Source organism: Hemiscyllium ocellatum, chromosome 32 (assembly GCF_020745735.1).
Source record: "Hemiscyllium ocellatum isolate sHemOce1 chromosome 32, sHemOce1.pat.X.cur, whole genome shotgun sequence".
In the NCBI taxonomy this organism is placed as follows: Eukaryota; Metazoa; Chordata; class Chondrichthyes; order Orectolobiformes; family Hemiscylliidae; genus Hemiscyllium; species Hemiscyllium ocellatum.
The window spans coordinates 19,585,664-19,610,735 of NC_083432.1; the positions used below are offsets into that span (position 1 = coordinate 19,585,664).

The following is a 25,072-nucleotide window of genomic DNA, read 5'->3' on the forward strand; positions in this document are numbered from 1 at the left end:
CCTTGCGTTCCTTTTAAAATTTTCCCCTCTTACCCTAAACCTATTCCCATCTGGTTCTGGACTCCCCCACCCTAGGGAAAAAACCTTGTCAATTTATCCTATTCATGCCCCTCATGATTTTATAAACCTCTATAAGATCACCCCTCAGCCTCCGACGCTCCAGGGCAAACAGCCCCAGCCTCTTCAGCCCCTCCCTATAGCTCAAATCCTCCAACCCTGGTAACATCCTTGTAAATCTTTTCTGAACCCTTCCAAGTTTCGCAATTACCCTCTGATAGGAAGGAGACCAGAATTGCCCGCAATATTCCGAAAATGGCCCAACCAATGTCCTGTACAACAGCAACATTACCTCCAAATTCCATTACTCAATGCTCTGACCAATAAAGGAAAGCATACTTCTGACGATGGAATGAGATTAAAATACATTTTGTATCTTTTACTACATTCAAAAGTCTCAAATAATTGTTGCTTTTAGAATATAATCATTGCTGTTTGTTCAAAAAAAGGTAAATGCCATAAAGCACACTTTACAATCTCAGAATGACCTACAGCCAATTAAATGCTTTCAACATGCTGTATGTAGGAAAATGTGACAGCCAATGTGTGCACAGCAAGGCTCCAAAAACAACAATAAAATACATTATTAGATTATTTGGTTTTGTTCTGTTAGTTGTGGATTAACTATTGATCAGGATACTGGAGGTAACTCAAATAGTGTAGTAGGACTTTTTCCATCCAGCTGAGCGAACGGATTACCATTTACCATCTCACTGTCAATATGGCACTTTTGGGACTAGCATCTTTCAGTTCTACGCAAGGTCTAGATTTTGTCCATAATTAGTACAGTGGAACTTGAATCCATAACTTTTTCTTCGAAATTATAAATTATGGCACTCTAATGAGCTGAATTCATGTTTCTCTTAAAACTGTTGTTCTTCAATTTCTGATCCTTTCTCTTTATATTCTGACCTCCTCTGGAACTTATGCTGGGATCTCAAATCACTTGACTTCATGTGTGCACTTGTTTGAGGAATACTGTTTTTAGCCCAGACACACTGAACCCAGTTATGGTAAACCAACTGCTAGTCACCTCACCTCAGGTGGATAAGTTCACTCAGTATGGATCCCCAGTGAAACTGTATGGATCTCCAGTTGAACAGTTGGATCTCAATATCACAGCAAGAAATACTTCCTCCCTCTACTCAATATCACAGCAAGAAATACTTCCTCCCTCTACTGCAATGGTTGGGCGAATGGAGAGGAAGGTGTTTAAGTTATGAAAATTATGGGCATTTTACATTACTTTCCTTTCCGATGTTTCTTATCCCTTTAATCCTGTTTCAACTGGAAAATCAAACAAGCAACCCTAGACCCATGTAACTTTGTGCCCAAATTCTGACAAATCTCAGACCAGAATCTGAATGTGATACTATCCTGAAACTCCAACCTCAATCATGAGGGTTGTGACTTACTAGATTGGTTACACTGTGCCTTATTAAAGACTATTGTTAATGTGCAGTGTGTTATTTCCGCAATAATATTTATTTCTTACCAAAAGACACTAACACTTTACACTGGTCATTCTCTTGAATCTCCAGCACTACATTCACAGTAAACAATTTGAGTTCAGACTGACTTACTCGCTTAAATGTAGCCACTTAATAAAATTGAAACTCTACTCCATTTGAACTGCAAATTTAATTTGGTTTTGGACTTGCACAATAGACACAGCAACTGGTTCCGTCTGAATGGTGGAAACTTGCATTGTGCTTTACAAACACCAGTCTATTCCCAACTGGTTTGTGCAGCTTTTGAAAGCAAAAGATTCAGGCAACTGATACAAACCTCCTGGAGGCTTAAATTGACAAAACAGAAGCTGACGTTGGCAGATAAGTTTAATACTTTTTGGGAATGATCATTCAGCAGCGAACCTCTCTGTTGAAACATTGGGCATCACATTCTGTCCAGTTCACTTTGACCTGAGTTGCATCCATTCTGTAATGGGTACCACATTGCTACGTAGTACAAACCCCTCCAGATGTAACTTTCATACTGTTATGACTCTGCTGTCAGCACAATGTAAGACCATGGTTGTACAATATTTTGTGACTGGTGCTGCACTGACATCTGCTGAAATCCTATCCCAAAAGTATAGTGTTTCTATGATGAACTATGTGGCAGGAGGAAAACCTGAAGTCTGTCCACTGAAGTAATTTTGTGTACATACCCATGTGAATCTCTGAACAATCTCTAATCTCTGGATTTTGTGTTCCATAAGGAAATGTGTAATGATTAATTACAGAATGTATTATAAGTATGATCTATTTATCCAACTTAAAATGTATTTCTATTGTAAGTATTTTAGTGGGGGTGATCTAACTGACTTGTGGCATGTTCATTTTATGGATTCAGTGGCAGAAGGTAGCAGAGCAGGATGGGGGCAAGGTCGAGTTGGATCAGTTTGAGTTACAATGTTTAAATGATGAAAAGTAATTGAAAAATTTTGTAACCTTAATGGCTCGCAGATCTATAACCTCAGACACAGAAATAAATAGGAAAAATGACCTTCAACTTTAAGAAGACACTTCTGGTATTCAATTACTATCTGTACATTTCTAAGCCTTAATCCATGACCTATGCTAACGTAATTGAGCCAAGGCAGGTTGTTATAGCTATGGGCAGAGGGATTACTGCATTGGGAGGAAGCAGAGCCCACGTGAATTAATAGACTGTTTGATTCAGAATGGATCTCTGCAGTTAAATAGCCTGCCAACATTTATCAAGCTAGTTTGCAAGTAATTGCCAACTGATTAAAGAAAATGTTGGATGAAAACATCAGCAAGAGGTTAGATTCCCAGAAAGTGACAGTAGTAGGGAGGAGCCAACTCTTTCAAATCATTCATACAAGGAGCTGTGTAATCTTGTATACTGGAACAAGACTATATGCCTAAATGGGAAATAAAGTATCATCTAATTCCTGCTTAGCATGGCCACCAGTCTGTTAATATATTGCCATCACGCCACTAGCCATTCTATGTGACACATGTGCATCATCATTTACAAGCCTGAAATTTGGAGCAGTGTATAGCTCATTATTTCATTGGTGTAATCTTGGACAGAAAGGCTGAATCCTAGAGGTGAGGTGACAGTGACTATCCTTGATAACAAGCTAGCATTTGTCTGTGACATTAGGAGGTCTAACAAATTAAAACTTCATGGGAAGAAAACTGATTAAGATGATTGTGTTTATTGAGGTGCAGTAATCTCAGCTCCAGGATATCATTACAGGAGTTCCTTCGGGTAATGCTGCAGACCCAGCCACTTTCTCCTGATTCATTAATTGCTTTTTGGACTATAACATCAAAAGTGGAGATGTTTGCTGATGGTTGCACAATGTTCAGTTAAAATTTATGAGATGCTGAATCCTCACCCTATGAGGACGTAACAAAATCAATACAACACTCAACCTTCAAGAGATAGGAGGAAAATAACATCTGTGCAACATGACTGCTAAGAAATTATCATGTCTAACAAGAGGAAATTTAACCATTTCCCCTTTACACTGAACGGCATCATCACTGAATCCTCCACAATTAACATCCTGGAGGAGACCCTTGACTGGAAAGTTAACTGATCTGCCCATATAAATACAATGATTACAACAGGTCAGAAGCTGGAATTTCATGATGAGTAACACACCTCCTGACAACCCAAAGCATATATACCACCTACAAGACTCAATTCAGAATTGTGAAGGATTATTCAATGCCTGTGTGAAAGAGTAAAGTTCCAACAACGCTCTAAAAGCTCCATACAATTCAAGACAAAGCAGTCTGCTTGATAGCCCCTCTTTATCACTTAAACACTCACTCCTCCCAAAGCTGGCACAGTGTGGCAATCATGTGTACCATCTGCAAGACACACTGCAAAACAACTCACCAAGGTGTTCCTCGATGTCAAGCTTGTGACTTAAAAGAGGAGGAGCACCAGATGAATGGGAACACCACCACTTGCAAAGTCTCATCCACGTCATACATCATCTGTACTTCAAACTATATTGTTATCCCTTCACTGTCACTGAATCCAACTAACCTCCTAACAGCACTGTAGGTTTACTTGCATCACATGGACTGCACCACACCAACACCTTCTCAAGGGCATTAGAGGACAGGCAATAAATGCCAGTTTTGCTAATAAAAGAGTAAACCCTCCAAATGTTCTCCTAATGTTCATTCACGGAACTGGATGATAGAACTGGATGAATATAGGCAACAGTGAGCCAGGCCATTGTTGAAACGCATGTGCTTATCCCCTTGTGGTGGCAAATGAAACTTTGAATCATGAACTTTGTACAATAGTTGATTTGCCATTTCAATGGATGTTTAATGCTGTTCCAAGTCCAAATCCCTGATGCTGTTTGCGCTGCTAGTCTTAACATTTGGCTTTCACCTGTTGCTGCTGCTTTGTCCTTGGAACAGACTCTGAACCACAAGTTGTGGACAGGAGCACTTAATCTCACCATAGTTTCCCTGAGATGGCATGGGGCTTAGACTTGGTTGCTGATGGTGGTGCCAGTTAAGAACCCAAGGTAAGACCAATGGTAAGAAAAGTGTCAGAGAGGAAGGGAAGCAGGGCATCTGACTTGAGTGAGGAGGTTGGAAGAATGTTGTTTTGAGCTCAGAACTTTTATACAAGGAGTATCTCTGCCAACTAAATAAATGGATCTTAGGGAAAGGCTCCTTTAGTAAACTCAGAATATTATCGAAAGTAGAATTTTGCTGTGAAGGGAAAAATGCCTTTTTAGAGATGGAGGACAAGGGACAATCTATTTTGTTAAGCGAGGTTAATAAAGGTTAGGGAGCCAAGCTGGGTAGATGAATTAAAATATGGATCTTCTGTAATCTAAGCAAATGACAGAAGTTTCTATCGTCTGAATGACCAGAGTTCCTAAAGAGTAGTGAGGAAAAGAGACAATGCTATGAAGGAAATATATTAACTGTTCAGGCAAACTTAGAGAGATGGAGAGATTGTCTAATGAGTCTCTTGAGTGTGGATTAACTTCAAATATAATGTTTTGCCATGACGTGTTTTGGATTAAAAATCTAGCAATTGAGAAGTGAAAGAAAAGTTATAGAAATGATCACTTCAATATGATTTTAAATAAAAATGTTTTGAGGAGAGGATAGCCATGTAACTTTGAAGAAATGTTCACCCTGCTGGATGCAGGACCTATGATACTGGAAAGGAAGGTTTGGAGCTCTAAACTTTCTTCCAAGAACTCTGGAAAAAAGCAGGAATGGAATGGAAATTGAGTTTTTTTTAAAAATCTCCTTTTGTTTATGAGCCATCAGACTTCTAAAAAGATTTAGAAACCAGGCTGTTGAAAATCTAAAACAAATGCTGGAACTAACAGAAAGATACAATGGGCAGATTGGGTCATTTGAACCAGTGGGATCTCCAAAACCGTGTTCACACAAAACAATTTGGGTTCAAAATTGACTGCTTGCTCAGATGTAGCCACTTAATGAAATGCAGCCTCCATTTCACATGTACTGCAGATATAACTTTGTTTTGAACTTGCACCGTAGACATAGCAATTGGTTCAGTGTTAAATGGTGTGGACTTGCATTATATTTTATAAACACATGTCTATTCTCAGCCTTTGAAAGCCAAAGATTCAGGCAAGAAACAGTGTCTGAAAGAGAAAGAAAAGACTCATATTTCAGCGAGGATATTTCTGTGCGATTCTGACTAATGGTCCTGCCCAAATGCAACACCACTAGTCCGAATTTCCTCAGAGTTGTTCCGGCTATGCCACTGTAACTGGGCCAGTGGTGCAGTTTAAATCCTGGTTCAACATGTAAATAGGATTTCCACCAAACATCTGGTGAAGGTAAGCCATTGAAATTTTGGCAGCGACATGTGTCTGCTTCTCCAGCTTGGGTTTTTTATTTGAGTCGATAATCTATATTGCAGAAGATCCTCTTGAGTGCAATCAAATGGCCTTTTGAATTTCTTTATGCTTCAAAAAGTCCAGATAACTTTAAATTGACTCAAAGAAATCTGCTGATCAGGAGCTGCTATCAAATACCTTAATGCAAAAATTCCAGATCTAACGCATGCATTTACTTGATATAAATCAGATGCACATAAGTAATGTACCTGGATTTATAGGTTGCAGTTCGTGTTTGAAGCCCTGTCTAAAAAATTCCTAAAGGGCTTGCAGAGGTTTTACAGTGAGGCTTCTTCAGTAAAAATGTGTCTACAATTCTCACATAACATGTTGTTTTCCACGCCAAAATCTGAGAGTGTTCAGTATTATAAGTATTAATTGCACACCACTAATATTGCAAATGTGTTTTTAATCGTATACTTACAGAAGACGTTACTGCATATTTTTAAACTGGGAGGGTTTAAACTGGGAAATAGTATTCAATCTAATCGTATTTTATGTAGTTTATCAAAGGGACATGTCATGTGATGTAATAGGTTCCACACCAGCTTCCTCCTCCCTTCCTTCACTTCGTATTATGATCCAACATATCCCTCTTATTCCCGCACACATCTGATTTCGCCTTAAATAGACAATAGGCATCTACACCTATTACCTCGACTCTTCCATGTGGCCGTGTACTCTCGCACTCCCCACTCTTTTTAAAGCTTCTTCCAAAATTCTTTATTGAATGTATTATGTCTCATAGTCACAGTTTCTTGCCCTCGCACTCAAAGTCCCCCAGTGAAAATATCCCCACTGTTGGGAAAATCACTCCCATTCCGTTTCCCAATTTTCCCCTCCTATCCTTGATGCACACCCGCTCGACGGTGCTCAATCCCTTCTGGATAAATAGCACATGTATTTTTTTTTGGTGTGGGGAAGCAAGCGAAATATTTGCAGCGCCCTCTCCCACAATTGAAAAGTTTGAAAAGCAGAGATTCCCTGGAGATTGAAAGCAGAGTTGGAAACTAGACGCAGGAGGGATTCCTTAAAATAAAAAAGTTTTGTGCGCTTCTTTTTTCCGCTCTCTCTCTGAGACATTTCGACCAAACTCTTTCTCGAGCCCAAACAGCCTTTTATGTAAATCGCAATAATCGGGAGGGCTGTTGTCAAAGCCACACAGTACACTTCCTTCAGCACGCTACCGCTTTAAGTGAAGGTGGTATAGTTTGGCATCTAATTACTGAGATCATTATGTTGCGGTTAGCCAATCCTGCCCTGAGGGCTGGTCGTCAATTTTTAAGCTGATTGGCTGCGTTGGGTGGAGGGGGGTGGGTTGAAGGGGGGTGGGGTGTAGAGTGGGTCTGTTTCAAGGTTTCGTCCTCCTCCCCCTCTTCTTTCTGGATCCGCCCGGCCTCCGCCAGTGGGTCTCTTGAAACTGTGTAATTGAGATGATGTTAGTTGCACAAAGAAAAAGTCAGACAGTCGTTTAACGGGGGCGCAGCGAGTGAGTTCAGTGTCTCTGTGAGAGAGAGAGAGAGAGAGTGTGTGGAGCTAACTTAGCAGCGTGGACTCATTCTAAGTTTCCTTCTAAGGAATTTCTTCTGCAAAAAAAAGAAGACAAAGCTTCCAAATGTTGCAGAATTGATTGAGACTTACCACTATAGAAGGACACTTGTGATTTTTAAAAACAAAATATTGGACAGGGAGAGGATTGGAGTCTGGAGGGATGCATGTGAAGGTGTTGCCGGGCGGACTGCTGACCGTGGTCTGGCTGCTCCTGTGTGCTTCCGAGAGAGGGAAGGGGCAGTATCAGGGGGAGAGGGGCATCTCGATCCCGGACCATGGATTCTGCCAGCCCATCTCCATCCCGCTGTGCACCGACATCGCTTACAACCAGACCATCATGCCCAACCTGCTGGGGCACACCAACCAGGAGGACGCGGGGCTGGAGGTGCACCAGTTCTACCCGCTGGTCAAGGTGCAGTGCTCCCCGGAGCTGAAGTTCTTCCTGTGCTCGATGTACGCGCCGGTGTGCACGGTGCTGGAGCAGGCCATCCCGCCGTGCCGCTCCATCTGCGAGCGGGCCAGGCAGGGCTGCGAGGCGCTCATGAACAAGTTCGGCTTCCAGTGGCCGGAGCGGCTGCGCTGCGAGAACTTCCCGGTGCACGGCACCGAGCAGCTGTGCGTGGGCCAGAACCACTCGGAGGAAGGCGCCGGGGCAGCCGGAGGGGCGGGGGCTGGGCTGGTCACCAGCCTGCCCACCCTGAGCCCCCAGGAGCCGGGCACCCCCCGGCCACCCCGCTCTGACCGCCAGCACCCCTTCTTCCATTGCCCGCGGGCCCTCAAGGTGCCCTCCTACCTCAACTACCAGTTCCTGGGCGAGAAGGAGTGCGCCGCGCCCTGCGAGCCCTCCCGGCCGGACGGCTACATGTTCTTCAACGAGCAGGAGATCCGCTTCGCCCGCATCTGGATCCTGATCTGGTCGGCGCTGTGCTGCGCCTCCACCCTGTTCACCGTCACCACCTACCTGGTGGACATGCAGCGCTTCCGCTACCCCGAGCGGCCCATCATCTTCCTGTCGGGCTGCTACACCATGGTGTCCATCGCCTACATCGCTGGCTTCGTGCTGGGCAACCGGGTGGTCTGCAACGAGGGCTTCTCGGAGGACGGCTACCGCACGGTGGTGCAGGGCACCAAGAAGGAGGGCTGCACCATCCTCTTCATGATGCTCTACTTCTTCAGCATGGCCAGCTCCATCTGGTGGGTCATCCTGTCCCTCACCTGGTTCCTGGCGGCGGGCATGAAGTGGGGCCACGAAGCCATCGAGGCTAACTCCCAGTACTTCCACCTGGCAGCCTGGGCGGTGCCCGCGGTTAAGACCATCACCATCCTGGCCATGGGGCAGATCGACGGCGACCTGCTCAGCGGGGTCTGCTTCGTGGGTCTCAACAGCCTGGACCCGCTGCGGGGCTTCGTGCTGGCGCCCCTGTTCGTCTACTTGTTCATCGGCACCTCCTTCCTGCTGGCCGGCTTCGTCTCGCTGTTCCGCATCCGCACCATCATGAAGCACGACGGCACCAAGACTGAGAAGCTGGAGAAGCTCATGGTGAGGATCGGCGTCTTCAGCGTGCTCTACACCGTGCCCGCCACCATCGTCATCGCCTGTTACTTCTACGAGCAAGCTTTCAGGGAGCAGTGGGAGAGGAGCTGGGTCAGTCAGACTTGCAAGAGCTACGCCATCCCCTGCCCCCTGCACTACTACCCCAGGATGACCCCGGACTTCACGGTGTACATGATCAAATATCTCATGACCCTCATCGTGGGCATCACCTCGGGCTTTTGGATCTGGTCAGGCAAGACCTTACACTCGTGGCGCAAGTTCTACACTCGACTCACTAACAGCAAACACGGTGAGACCACCGTGTGAGAGAGCGGGACTGAACTTAACACGGGACTCCATTTCTTGTTTTCTCTCTCCTTTTTTTTAAAAAAAGAAAATGTTTTACTTAACGTTTGCATTAGGATAATTTCCCAAGGTGTAATAAAACCTGTAAATAGCATTTGTAAAAAAATTTAATTATATATTTGTATTTAAAAACAAGATTCTACTTGAGAATTTTTTTGTTACTATAGCTATCACTGATTTGACTTGCCAGTGGAAATCCGGGGAAGACAAAAAGTAAGGAGTTAGACTTGAAACCTTGAAATCTTTTTTAAAAAGATTTTCTCTCAGTGGAAGTTTTTGGAGTTTATTCGATTAAGGCAAATCGTTCTAGTGGTGTAGAAATCGCAGATTAGCAAGGATTTAATCAATGAAAACTTGCTGCCCGGCTCTCTCTCTGTCCTCAATTGAAGTATTTCTCCTTACACAACTGCAGGTAATTTGCAACAAAAAATGTTGGTTTTTGCAGATTATTTTCCCCGTTGGGAAAAAAACCTCTTCTTTAATATTGAGGTTGGTTTCTAATGTTATGCTCCTGAGGAAGTGAAAGTTGAGAATTTGTTTTTAGTGTCTGCATGTTTTGAGCAGTCCCAGATCATTCGGATCGCCGAATTGTTAGAGATGCAATGAGATGCGTTGTGTCTTTTTTTTAAAAAATGTGCACACCAGTTTCAACCAGTGAGCACCGAGTGCTTATATTTTAAATGGTTGTTCCGACTGGGTGTGTACAGTTTCATATTCGATCACAAGTCTTTATAATTATAGATCAGTAGAATTGTTTCTATATTCAACATTTTTTTTTGTTTCCCCATTTTAAATAAAATTCCACTTTTTTTGTACAAATTTGGGAGTTGCATATCCTTCTTACTTTGGGGGGTAAATAGGCATCTTCAAACTCTTTTTGTAAATTTCATTATATCTCCCCATTCCTCTACTGTAAATGCTTTTTTTTCTCCCCAGTCACTCCCCCCCCCCCCCCCCCCCCCCCCATATCGCCCCACTCAGAAGGATGAGCAGTTCTAAACTGGGGTCATACTGACAAGTTCCTTGCCACATAAAGGTTTTGTATAGGGCCTCTGTCATTTTCTGATTTCTTTAGCTGTAAGCCATCTAGAAAAGGACACTTGAGTTTAAAGTGTGGTTATGAACTAACCACTGTCAGTCTTAGTTTTAAGTAAGGTTTTCAACCAAGTCCCCAAAGGCATGAGTGGCATTGTTTTGTTTTGTTGTAAGCCGATGTGACCTCTGTGGGACAATCTATTGCTCTTTGTTTGGGGAGTGGGGTTGGGTATCCCTTTGGAAACATCTTTCATTTTAAACCAGCCTCGGTGAGTATTCTGTTAAAAGTAATTGTGTCTTTCTTTCAAGAGTGTGTGCGCATGTTTGTGATTCAGTCAAACAACTGGATTTCTGGAGTGGATTGCATGGCCTTAATCCTCTCTTGTCAGGGCACCTCAGAAGCTGAGGGGCAGTTTGTTAAACTATTTTCCCTGCAAGCATTTTTTGAAGAAGCTCAAATGCGATCGACTATCTTTTAACTTTTTTTTGTTTAATCAGACTCCTGGTGGAAACCTATTTGCGTCAATCAACTACCCATCCCCCAACCATCCCAGTGCATATTTTCCCAAAAAAAAGTTTCCTTGTTTTAGTTAACAGGGTTTTACTACATCTCCATATAGTATTTCTATAATGTCTGCAGGCTTTGAGTCCATGTTCAGATCAAGTATTTTATTAAATCTACTCCAATCCATTTTGTTCTGGGTACTGCTACCAGTGAAATTAAGGAGCTGAACTTTCTAGTTTTGTTTCCTTGCCCCTTGTGACTTGTCCCTACTAAAGGAATTCCATTGTCTTGTAGGAGAACACTTGAATTCACTTTTGGCCTGAGAAGTAAATTGTATTTTTTAAATTAACAAGACATCCCTTTAAACATTTGCCTGTATCCCCAGCTCCACCAGTTCAATAAACAACATAATCACAAACATTAAATGCACTTCATTCCATAACTGGAATCAGTTCTTGGTGCCATTTATAAAACTGACTTAAATAGTGGGACTGGCCTCCAAAATGGCTAGCAGAAGTGATTTTAAAATGACCTGAATGTGTCATCTATTTAGCTTAGTGCGGTTCTGTGAAGATGCAAATACATTTGCATGGTTCTTGTGTGATCAACTTCAACATGAATGGTACAGTGACATCTGTTTTTCTGCTTGGTGGCACTGACTGGAATTCCAAACTTTCTCGTTTCTTTCAATCGACTTTTCAAAGAACAGTATCTTTTAAAGCAAGAGAGAACAACTTTTAAAAGATCAATTTAAATCTTTTTCTCTGCAAGATGGTGTTGTTTGGAGGTCAGATCTGTACCTCTACAAAATCTGAGGCAAGCTTTAGAGCTGAATAGTAACAACTTTCTATTGACTTCATGAAGAATTCCACAATGTCTGGAAAATGTGTTTTTGTACACTAAGTTCAACCCAACAGAGAAGTTTCTGTCCTTACCAAATAAATACATAAACCTTTTGTTCAATCTGGGAAATCTATTTTCCCCTGTATCTCATGGAACTGAGATTTTATATCCATTCATTAAAGCACTCCTTTTCCTTGGCATCTTGAATTAAGCTGTGTGGTGTTGCAAATATGTGATTCTGGTATCCACATATTTGTTTCCATTGTGCCTAACTTTTTTTCTTTTAAGACAGGAAAATTTATGTATTTTGTTCCTATTTCAATACTTGACATAACATATTATGTCTTGCATTTGTTATCTTTTACAAGAAAATAGTTTTGTGCATAAATGGATTCAATGCACTGAGAAGGGCACCATACAGTCAGAATTATGCTAAGCCAACTTACCTTTCTTGCAGAACTGCTGTGTCTTCAGTTGGGATGTTGGGATAATCAAAGGTTGCCAATTGTGTGACAGCACACCAGCATTCTCTGATTGTGCTGTGGTACTGGACGGGTTTTTTTTTAACTGTTGGGATAGATCCCTCTTCTAAGGAATATTTTCTTTGTACCAAATATGATATGCCTATTCCTTAATCACTTTTAAAAATAGTTTTTCATTTTATCTCAACATTTTTCTTCTGATGAAATTTGACAGTTTGACTTCACCATTCTTCAGATGGGTTAACCTTTGATAAAACTGGCCTGTGGCCATTTGCACTTTTTTTTCTTTTGCAATACTTTGTTGAAATATCTCAAAACCAATCTTCTGGCGAACTCTTCCACAGGAGGACTTCCATCAATGTCATGGTTAATTTCAAGTTTCTCAGCTGTCTGGATTTCAAGGTCAATTATACTCCAATAAATTCCTGGTTTCCTTTTTAGGGAGGAGAAGAGAAAATCATTTTTAATGATATAGTTGTTTTTATTACAGAATAACACTATACCTGGGAAGCATCCGTGTGTTTCATCTAAACTATGTTTGAGATACAGTCTCTGTTACATAGGTGAAAGTGAAGACTGCAGAGACTGGAGATTAGAGTTGAGAGTGTGGTGCTGGAGTGTGGGTCTGTTACATAGGCAACCATAAATGAAACAATGTCCAGTAAGATCACACAGTCAGCAATGAGGTGAAGGACCAATTAACTATTACTCTGGTGATGATTGATGGCTAGAACACCGGCAGAAATCTTCCGTTTCTTTAAAAATGACATGGGATCTTTACTACTTAATTGAACAGACAGAAACAGGTCTACTTATGGTCTTGGTGGTACCTTTGGATTTGCAGTGGGTTTTAGGCACTACTCTGAAGTGTTATCTTTGATTCTGTTTGAAGTCTTCACCTGGGATGTGGTTGCATAACTTCAGGTGTAGACAAAGGCGGCACGGTGGCACAGTGGTTAGCACTGCTGCCTCACAGCACCAGGGACCTGGGTTCAATTCCCGCCTCAGGCGACTGACTGTGTGGAGTTTGCACGTTCTCCCCGTGTCTGCGTGGGTTTCCTCCGGGTGCTCCGGTTTCCTCCCACAGTCCAAAGATGTGCGGGTCAGGTGAATTGGCCATGCTAAATTGCCTGTAGTGTTAGGTAAGGGGTATATGTAGGGGTATGGATGGGTTGCGCTTCGGCGGGTCGGTGTGGACTTGTTGGGCCGAAGGGCCTGTTTCCACACTGTAAGTAATCTAATCTAAAAAAAGGTTGCTATCAAGTTAGCCACAGTGTTAAAGAATAGCACCCTTAATTGTCCCTGTTTCATGTGTTTCTGAAGAAGTAGTCATACAGCACAGAAGGAGGCCATGAAGCCCATCGTACATGCTGTTTGGAAAAGTCACCAATTTGTCCCACTCTCCCTGTTTCACACAGCACAGCAAATGTTTCCTTTGTAATTCACCCTGCATATTCCTATTGAATCTATTTCTACCTCTGTTCAGTCAAATACATTCCTGATCATGACCTGAGGGGGCATAAAAATTCTAATGTCACCCCTGATTAAACCTCACCCCTTTCATGAGCAATCACCTTTAGACAGTGTGGTACATTTAGAGAACAACTAAGCTGTATTTTCAGTGAGCTGAGCTCAAACTATAACTGGCAGTAGGAGTGAATGTCAGTAAACACTAGAAATAAGAAGAATTACAGACAATGATCTTGAAATCAGATTTAATAAAAAATAATTTTAAGTTTCTTAAATTAATATAAATATATTCTAGTCCAGACAGGATACCATTCATATGAGTTGCTGATACTGTTGCCTGTAGACTCATTCTGAATCAGAAATACTGTGCTAACCAATCGATATGAAACTTTTATGATGTGTATGCCGTGTATTGAGATAAACAATTTAAGAAAGGATTGGGAAATGTATATGTGGGGGCGGTGGAAGAAGGTTAAAACATATGATGGGGAGGAGGAATTTTAGAAGAGGCCAGCTTAGGGGATCAGGGCCATCCTGACTCAAGTTGGATAACATTTGGAAGGCATTTGTTTCTAAAATACTAAGTTAATTCTTCAGTGTTAAATCACTTTAATTTTGTAAGATGATAATGGGCAAATTTATTGGTTCTTGGATGTATTGATGTTGAATTCAATTTCCTATTGTTGTGAACAATCTTATGAGCTAGGCCCATATTATATTAGCAATGAAGTGCCTGTTGCAAACATGTTTCTAATTTGGCTGATGCAAGTCCTTCATTATACAATCTTTATTTTCCATCCCTTGTGATGGTTTGTTTTTTTACAATAAACTGTTGCTGCTGTGGAAACAAGACAGATAAGCCAAGAAAGCATTGAGCTGCTCTGATGCACCTTGAATGTGCTAGAGATTACCATTATATATAAAGCTGTTGTATCAAATTCCCTCATCTCTAAGAGAGGTCCAAATGCAAACCTCTTCAGGAGATGTTCATTTTTTGTCGATTGATTGATTGATTGATTGATTGATTTTAAAAAAATCATACCTGCTAATGAGTGATAATGTGAATAACCTATGATTTAACATGGAGCATTTACAGTCTTCATAAAGCAAAATCCTTTGGCAGATTACAAAGTTATACTTAACATTATGGCTTTATAGTAACAAAATCACTTTATTTAAAGTTAAGATACTGAAGTTTCCATTGGCATACATGAAATTAACATATGCCCATTAATCTCTTTTTAAATGCAATCTAATAGATCCTCTTACCACATTTTACTTTTTTCCTTGCTGTAAAACTATATACCCTGAAGGAAAATGAAGACCATTCAGTCCTAAAGTATTTGACATCAATGCTGTTGAGTGATCTGTTTCAATCTGAATTGTCTGTAGTTCATGACACAGTCAGGTGCTTTGAATAACTTAATGGTGGGCTATAATTTATCCTTTTGTTGCATGAAAATAATGACTGGGGTGTTAATTTCAACCAATAACCAATATTTTAAATCTTAAAATTTATGTAAATCATTCAGTGCTACTGACTAAAATCTGGGATTCATTGTGATGTTTTATTTCTTCAGTGAAGGGACTTTACAAGTTGCAAAATAGTTGTAGTACCAAAGCATTTCTTTGCTGGTACTTACGCAGGAGCCCCCTCCCAATCTTCTTCTTTTCTTCCTATTATTATAACCGTTTCTATCCCTTTTTTGTCTTGCACTTACTTAACGTTCTCATTAAAAACATCTATGATATTCACTTCAGCTACTTGTAGTAATGAGTTTCATATAACCACTCTCTGGGGTTAAAAAAAACTTCCTCGAATTCCATTTTGAATTTATAGTTCTCTGTTAGTCCTCTAAAATAAATTCATAGTGGGAATATATAATTTGCATCAAATGTCTGATGATAGGAAGAAAGTCAGTCTCCGTCTCTAGGCCTTCCCATATTCTGTGACCCTGTCTGGGAAGTATGGATCGAGTAGCAGGTGAGGAACAAAATCAGGACGCCCTGTTATCTTCCAGTCACAGTCCTGTTGTGTTAAAACTGGATACTCAGAAGGAAGACGATTACCTTAAACCCCATGAAACTACTCTTCAGCAGAAGTTATCCTTGATCAGAGTGAGAACAGTGAGTAGCGTTAGACAGCATGGAAACAGACAGTTTGATCCAACCAGCCCCGGCTGACCCATTATCCCGAACTAAACTAGTCCCATCTGCACTTGTCCCATATTCCTGCAAACCTTTACCATTCATGAACTTATCCAAATGTCTTTTAAATGCTGTCACTGTACCTGGATCCAATCCTTTCTCTGGTGGTTCATTTCACACATGAATCACTCATTTTAAAAAAAAGCCCTTCATGTTCTTTTTAAATCTTTCTCTTCTCACCTAAAACCATACCCCCATGAATTTGAACTTCTCCAACCGAGGGAACAGACCCTTGTCAGTCATCTGATGATTTTGTAAACCTCAATAAAGTCACCCATCAAGGGAAATATCCTTTGATCTGTATTGTGTGCATCCATTTAAGAACCCAGTAATCAGAACAATGAAAGATGGCTCCTGGTATTATAACAGGATGACAAAGGGCCTCTTCCTACAATCAGGATCTTGCACAGTTATTTTAAGTCCATTATACACAGTAGAACATTGATCTAGGAGGATTTTAATCTCTGTCAATATTGCTGACTCCTACACGCTCTGTCTTGAGCTGCAGTTTCGATACACGGTTGGTTCCTTCCAGATGCAGCAGTTCACTCTAAGGCCGGGCTTTGAGCACTGCACTTTCCAAGGCACTTGAGACAATAGGACTGTTTAAACCGCAAGCAGAGAAGTAAACATATGTAGGAGCGCAGGGATAAAATTAAACTGACAAATTTGTTCTTTACTCTGTAACTCATTCTGCTTAAATATGTGTGTAAAGTTTCACAAAAGTCACAAACTATTATCCCATGGGTGCCTGTTCTGCTTTGAAAGCACTTTCTGAAAAAAAATTAAATCCCCAAATTAAGCAATCATGTAATTCCTTCAAATGGGCCATTTTAACACATTATTAGAATGAAGGACTTGTGGTTACAAATGTCACACTTAGAGGCTTTTAGCTTTCATCTTGTAAATCTAAAACAGGATTTTTTTTTGAAGTGATGCTGTGCGCCATGCTTAACTAATGGAATGTTTTTAAGTGGATCCAGATACATACAAATTGTGGAAAATAAGCCACAGTATCTGCGAAAGGAGACTCAATTGTAGCCAAACATTTTTTTGCGAGTGGTTTCTTTTGGTTGTCAAAGAGAGTGTTTAACCACCGTTCCAGATTTACACTTGCCGGCCCTAGTGACTGTCAGCGACTGGTTACATTCCAAAAGCTGACATCTGAAGGCTCACGGATTACCGATTTTAAAATAGAAACTCATTAGTTTTGTTGCACTTTCCACTACGGCAGAGCACAATTCTCATTATAGAAAGCGGTGAGTGGAAGTTAGACAAAACACCAGAGGGTGGCGGTGTAATGAGACTCTATTCGCTCACGTAGTTTTTAAAATAGAAGTTTAGTGTATCCCGGTTTTCCAGAAAACATTAATTGCTCTCATTGCAACCATCCAGCAATGCGAGGCTGTGTGACTGTTGTGTTACTCTGTTTTAGATTTCGGGTGGGATATTAATTCATTGAATTTGATTGGAGATCCCATGGGCAGTATTGGAAGAATAGAATTCTTCTGGTATCCTGCCCAATACCTCCTTTCAATGACACCACGAATACATTGACTGCTTATTCAGAATGCGTTCCTGTTGGTAAAATGTTGCAAACACAAAATGGCATTCCATTTACCTACATAGCAGCTCTAAACGGTAATTAATTACGTCTAGCACTTTTGAGATTTTTCAACCCCCTGAGATCCAGGGAAATGATCTCTTCATCATCAGAACCGAACCATATATGTGCCGCTACACCGACCTATCATTGCTGTGAACCCCATTCCTCACTCCCTTTCACGCGAGCTATTTGCATATCCTCATGTGGCGAGCCATTTTAGTGCCATTTCATTCCAATTATTGCTTATTTTCTGTTGCTACTCAATTCAAATTTTGCCCCCAGCTCTACATACCAAAATTATTAGGCCACAAGTGTGCCGGGCCACTGCGTGGTCTTTTGAAAACTGTAAAACTAAAACTGTGACGTGAATGATAATTAATTTTTCCTGGCTGCATAATAGAAAAATTTCAGATATAACTTTTATATGATTGATGATCACAAACCATTGATTTTTGCAATGCCACCAAACAGAAATGGCATCAAGGAATGAAACTTAATCCAAGTTGAAGTAGACACAATAATTTGAGTTTATTTGTTTTCTTCTTAGAATACCCTCACTTTCTCTCCCCCCAAAAACTGACTCCTTGCTGGGTTACAGTCTGTAGAAACCAGGCAATATCTGGTCATTTATCAACCAGGTCCATGAATTGTCAGCCTTTCAACCATCACCTCTGGAGATTCTTGAGGAGATATTGTTGTCACTCTCCTTTCACTTAGCTGTTCCTCAGCAGCATCATGCCCAGTCATCAGGTCAATTGATGAAATCAAGCATATCCTTTCCCCCCACCCCTTCTTGCAAGTATTTCTAATCAACCTGTTTGGACATGTCACAACACACATCCATGGCAAGTGAGACTCAAACCTGGCCATTCTAGCCAGAAATAGAAGCAACCTTTACCTCACTCTATTACTTGTATATTTTCAGATTGTCTGTCCGATATTTAGTTTTGGATACACCAACCACATCCATTCATTATCAGATAATAATTGTAGGAACAGAAGCCAAACAGCTCCTCGCGCCTGTTATTCCATTGTGTTAGGTCACGGCTGATCTATTTCTTTAACTCCATCTCCCTGCCTCAATTTTAGAATATTTAATACCTCTGCCTAGAAAAGTCTTTAATTATCAGTTTCTGAATTTTTAATTGACACCACCCCATCCCCATTCAATGCCCCCCTCCACCTACCCCCACACTGCATTCCCATTGTCAACAGTTTTACTTTTGGAATATTGTGTGCAGTTCTGGTTTCCCTCTTATAGGAAGGATGTTGTGAAACTTGAAAGGGGTCAGAACAGATTCACAAGGATGCTTTCAGGATTGGAGGGTTTAAGCAATATGGAGAGGCTGAATAAGCTAGGGCTGTTTTACCTGGAGCGTCGGAGGCTGAGGGGTGATCTCATAGAAGTTTATAAAATCATGAGGGACATGGGTAATGTAAATAGACAAGGTATTTTCCCTGGGTTGGGAGTGTCCAAAACTAAAGGGCATAGGTTTATGGTGAGAGGGGCAAGATTTAAAAGGGACCCAAGGGGCAACTTTTTCACACAGAGGGTGGTGCGTGTATGTGGAATGAGCTGCCAGAGGAAGTGGTGGAGGCTGATACAATTACAACATTTAAAAGGCGTTTGGATAGGAATAGTTTAGAGGGATATGGGCCAAATGCTATTAAATGGGACTCGATTAATTTAGGATATCTCATTGGTATGGACAGGTTGGACCAAAGGATCTGTTTCTGTGCTGCACACCTGTATGACTCTGTGACTTGGGAGAGAGTCCAAGATTCCTGTTACCCTTTTTCTGAATAAGGACTTTCAGACATCACCCCTCACAGACTGAGCTCATATTTTAAGGCTTTGTTCCCTCACTGGACTATCGCAAAAGTTGAAACTGTTTCTTCCAATTAATGCCTTTAGCTATCAGAAATGCCTCAATTGCATTACATTTCAATTGTCTATACTGAAGAGAATATAAATCTAATCTGTACAGCCTGCTCCCATGACTTATCCTTTTTAGTCCTTTTGGTGAAAACGATTGCACTCCATGCAAGAGCAATTCATTCTCCCTGAGGTAATGCATTACTCTAGAGGGGGGTCTGACCAGAGCTTTTTACCAGACTTATAGTACAACTTAAACTCATTTTGTATTTCAGTGCCCTTAAAATTAAAAGAATCAAAATTCCATTGGCCTTTTAATTTTTTTTTGTAGCCGTCCACTAACTTGGAGTGATGTTTTATATAGGGATCCCTAAATCTTTTCCTCATCCACAGTTCTTAGCTACACACCATTCCTAAAACACACTGATTCATCTTCCTTAGGTCCAAAGTGGAATGACACATAAAATTCTTACAATGACCTTCATGTGCTACAGTTTTGTCCACTTAATTTACCGAAGACCCTTTGCAACTCGCTGGAATGGCATAAACCAGTTGCAGAATGGATTTAAGCGGTGTTGTTTTTTTGTTCATAGTTTTTGTCATTCCTCTGTAGAGTTCTGGCTTATTATTGATCACAAAGCAGTGATCACAATGTGATTGACATTCAAGGCTCAATGAGTTATGGGTCTAAAGTTGTTTCCATATCTTTTATAATTTTTTTCCATTTACCATTCCCCTCTTCAGACAAATGATGTATGTTTTATTATACTTTAACAGGCAGCTTCAGCCATTACTACCTCACTCATTGTATAGCTGTGCCTATATAGCGACTCAGTAGATTGTTATGCAATGTAATTGGCCTGAAAAGGTTCATCTGGACTAGCTCTGTCGAGTGAGATACAAATGACTGCTTCAGAAAGACCTGGTTGGTTTTGCTGTAGCTGTCAGTTCTACATTCTACAGACTACAGCCATGTAGCACAGACCTAGTTACTACCTCTTATGAGATAACAATATCTTTTGACTAGCATTTATGTGGTTAACCAAACTCAAGCTTATGTAACCTGTTATCTTGCTGTTATGTAATAAACTACTTCTTGTTACTGAGAATGTGCCTCTTTTGCTGAAGAATTATTAGTGGTTAATTCTTCACCACTTAACACTAGTGAGCCTGTTATTACAAATCACAAGGAATGTTAGTAGCAGCAGATCTAACCAAAGACCCAGGTGCCATCTATAGGCATCTCAGAGAATCTCTTCAGAATGGAAAGAAGCCACTCAGCCAATCAAATCGACAGCAACCCTCTGATTAGCATCCCACCCAGACCCCTACCCTATCCCTGTCGCCCTTACATTTCCCATAGCTAACCTAGCTAGCCAACCCATTCCTGGACACTATAGGTCATGTAGCATGGTCAGTCAACCTCAATTGCACACCGTTGGATTGTGGGAAGAAACCAGAACATCCAAAGGAAACCCGCACAGACATAAGGAGAATGTGCTAACTTCTCACAGATAGTCATCTGAAGTTTGAATCTAACCTGGCTCACTGGCACTGTGAAGCAGCAGTGCTAACCAGTGTGACACCCATCTTGCAAGATGATGCCAGCAGTGTAGACTGCTGTTTAATGAGAAGAGAAAATCAGTACATGCAAAGAATGCACAACAACCTGAAGAAAAGAGAGAATGCAGTCATTTTAAGTGACAGCCAGTTAGCAGCTGCAGCAGAGACAACAGCCAGTCATTTCTGTCTGCAAAAGCTCCAGAAGCACATCAGCCTGCCTCTAATGCCCTGTATTGGCCAGGACCAGAGAGAAAAAACAATATAGAAACACTTGTGAAGACTACAGAGAGTCTCATTGAAGCATCGAGGAGTAGACTGGATGACTAATAGAAGACAGAGTTGGGATAAGTGGGGCATTTTCAGGATTGTACCTTTAATTAGCAGAGTGCTACATGGATGAATGCTGAGGTTGCAGTTATTTGCAAAGTATATTAATAACTTTGATAACGAAGATGATTGTACAGAGCCAAGTTTGCAATGACACAATGGTAATTGGGAAGGAAACTGGTGAGGATGACGCAAAGAGACTGCAGAGGGCTATAAACAGCATTAAGTGTATGAGAAAAAGCTTGGCAGATGGGAAATGATGTGAGAACTGTGAGGATATGCACTTTGGGAGGGAGAATAAAGGAGCTGAATTTTATTTAAATGGTGACAGACTGCCGAAAGTTATTGAACAGAGGGATTTGGGAGACCTTGTATATGAATCATAGGAAGCTAGCATCCAAGTTCAGCGGATACTAAGGAAGACAAGTGGAGTTTTGGCCTTTATTTCATAGGGAATGGAGAACAAAAATAGAGAAGTTTTGCAAAACTATTCAACTCATTAATCAATCCATAGCTTGAATACTTTGAACAGTTTTGGACCTCTTATTTAAGGAAAGGTATACTGACATTGGAGATGGTCCAGAGAAGGTTCATTGGGTTGGTACCAGGTGTGGAGGGACAGTCTTAAAAGGAAAAGTTGTGTGGGTTGAGTTGCACTCACTGGAAACACAACCTAATTGAAACATTACACTGCATTATTCTGGGCTGGGGATTTGAGAAAGGGTAGAATCAAGGAAAAACTATTGTAAACAAGCATTATTTACATTATAATTATATTACAACATATTTTACACTGCGGATCAGAGCTTCAAGTTAGGGCAATTATTTTAAAAATTCTTTAAAAATCACTAATGAGACTAGAACCTAAAAAGACAAAAGGAGAAGAAGATTTCAATAAAATAAGATATTTAGAGGTAAGAAGAAGGTTTTTATTGTACATTGAACATTATTTAAAGGCATGAGCCAGCACTAGAAATAATTTTCTTGGGGTAAAAAAGGCACAAATCAGTTGGGGAAGAAGAAGATAACGCACAAATCCCTCACTGCAATTCTTCAGTTCAATAATCTTAACTTTTCAAAGATTTAAAGAGATTCACAAGTTTTTAAATGTTTCAGGGTAACGCTTAAAGCTTTATTGAAAAAAAATCTAGATCATTTAGAATGCAGAAAGGTTTCCAAAATATTAAGGAAAGAAACTTTAAAACAGTGTTAAAGAAAACACAATTGTGTCATGTTTGATCAGTCGTCATTGTGAGATCTAGCAAATTAATTGTAACATACCAAAATCACCTCATTAATTATCTACCGTGCCACAATGGTGTCACTCACATCCAATTTCCACCCTGTCTTATGACGCACTGTTCCCATAACACCCTGTCACTCGTCAGATACGATGTGGAGGTGCCAGTGTTGGACTGGGATGGACAAAGTTAAAAGTCACACAACACCAGGTTATAGTCCAATAGGTTTATTTGGAAGCATTAGCTTTTGGAGTGCTGCTCCTTCATCAGGTGGCTGTGGAACAGGATCATAAGACACAGAATGTATCGCAAATGATCACAGTGTCATGCAACTGATGTGATATTTTGAACAAACTTAGATTGCTGTTACGTGTTTTATCTTTTAGAATAGGTTGCAGGTTTCGGTTCATTAATATCTAAATCCCAGAATGAACCGAAACCTGCAACCCATTCTAAAAGATGAAAGAGGAGGTTTGTTCAATATATCATGACACTGTGATCTTTTGCTATAAATTCTGTATCATGTGATCCTGCTCCACAGCCACCTGATGAAGGAGCAGCGCTCTGAAAGCTAGTGCTTCCAAATAAACCTGTTGGACTATAACCTGGTGTTGTGTGATTTTTAAATTTACTCACCAGATAGCCACTGAAAGACCAGCATCTCTTGTGCCTACACCACTTTTGAAAGCCACTGGTGAACTCAGACAAGCACCATCAGGCCAGGCATTGCTGCATGGTTGCTGACATTTGTTTCAGGCATGACAGACTGGGGGGAGGTTGGTGCCCTGCTTTATGGGTAGAGTATTGGTGATCCTATTGGACAAATACCTCATCATCTCCAGGACCAACAGTGGAGGCTATGTCAACAGATGACAGCCTGGTGTGATGTTGCCACCCAGGTTAAGTTTGTCTCAGCCAATGGAACAATGCCTAACACTGTAGAAAGAAGGTCAATGTTGTTTTCCCCTCCAGCAGGGTAGGAGCCACCATCTTCTCTCCAACACTTCACACTCACTCCAACTCTGTTAGCCTACCCACTCCCACCACTGTTACCAACAACATGTTCCCCACTCGCCATCACCCACTCCTACCTCAACATTCTCCACTGCCTACATGCTTACCCACTTGCACCAACCATAATAGCCTGGCCACCCACATTCATTCCTGTAATTGCCTTGGGTCATTCCATGAAGAAAACAGCCTATAGAAAGACTCAAGGTGGATAGTGGGCTGCCTGTCATTCAGCTCATCCCTTAGCTCTGAGAATAGAAAGGAGGGCACAAGCTGGATTTGGGCACTACCTTTGATTTACTGTGATGGGTACTGCTGAGCAAAGGCTATTCCCCATGATGACTGAGGACTGCTGGCCATCACAAGCTTCCTTCCTATGTATGTTCCATCTTCCTTCTAGGTGGTATGAGGTTAAATACAATGGGTGTCAACTGACAGACGTCAGGATTCAGGTGCCCAGATCTTTAAAATGTCACAAACATTCACAGAAAGCAATCAAGAAAATGAATAGAATACTGGCCTTTACATCTAAATTGCTGGAATACAAAGATGCAGAAGTTATGCTGCAGTTATCCAAAACCCCACATGAAATATTGGGGCAGATCTGGGGATCTCAGGAAGCATATATTGGCCTCAAAGGGAATACAATGTAGATTTCCAAGAATGATACCTAGACTTCAGGGGTTGTGTTATGAGGAGAAATGAGACAATTAGGCCTGTTCTCTCTAGAGTTTAGAAGGTTAAGTGGTAATCTGATTGAAGTCTTCAAGAAATTAACAGGTTAAGACTGGATAGGTAAAGATGGATTTCCACTGGATGGATATTCTGGAACTAGCGGGTATAGTCTGAGAATTATAGTCAGGCTATTCAGGAGATATATTAGAAAGTACTTCTGCACACAAAGGTTGTGGAGGCTTGGAACTCTCTTCCACAAATGACAATGGATGCTGGGTCAGTTGTTAGTTTTAAATCTGAGATAAATAAATATTTGTTAGGCACAGGAATTCAAGGATATGGGCCAAAGGCAAATATATGAAGTTAGGCTTCAAATCAGCCATATTCTTATTAAATTGTGGAACATACTTGAGGGGCTAAATGGCCTACTCCTGTTCCTTGGGGTCTGCACTGGATGGCCTGGCAAGACAGTGAAATTATGAGCCTACTATCTCAGGTTGAGGGGGGATCAAATGCACAAAGGCAAGGCAGAGATGCTGTGAGCATCCAGGTGGGCTCAGAGTGAGTGAGTGCTATGACAATGAACGAAGGGCCTGGAGATCTGTCCATGAGCTGGTTTTATGTCCCTGAGCACATAGTGTCCTTGCTGCAGCAATAAATGGCAGTTGCTGCTGTAGCCCAAGGTGCAATATTGAAGGTTCTGCAAATCAATGGAAGGATTCTTGGAGACTGACACATGTCAGGTGCCTCTAACTGTGGATGTGTGGTGCATGTTGCTGTGTCCATGGAGTGTGCTCTGAGAAGTCAGCGCCTGGTTTCCAAAATG

The 25,072-nt window shown here is 41.1% G+C and overlaps 1 protein-coding gene across 1 annotated transcript; it reads left to right on the forward strand.

Annotated features, from left to right (window-relative positions):
* Positions 1-7,337: 7,337 nt before the first annotated feature.
* On the forward strand, positions 7,338-9,539 carry fzd2 (frizzled class receptor 2). Its single transcript, XM_060849085.1, has one exon. The coding sequence runs from the start codon at positions 7,665-7,667 to the stop codon at positions 9,363-9,365; it is 1,701 nt and encodes a 566-aa protein (XP_060705068.1). The 5' UTR covers positions 7,338-7,664; the 3' UTR covers positions 9,366-9,539.
* Positions 9,540-25,072: the final 15,533 nt, after the last annotated feature.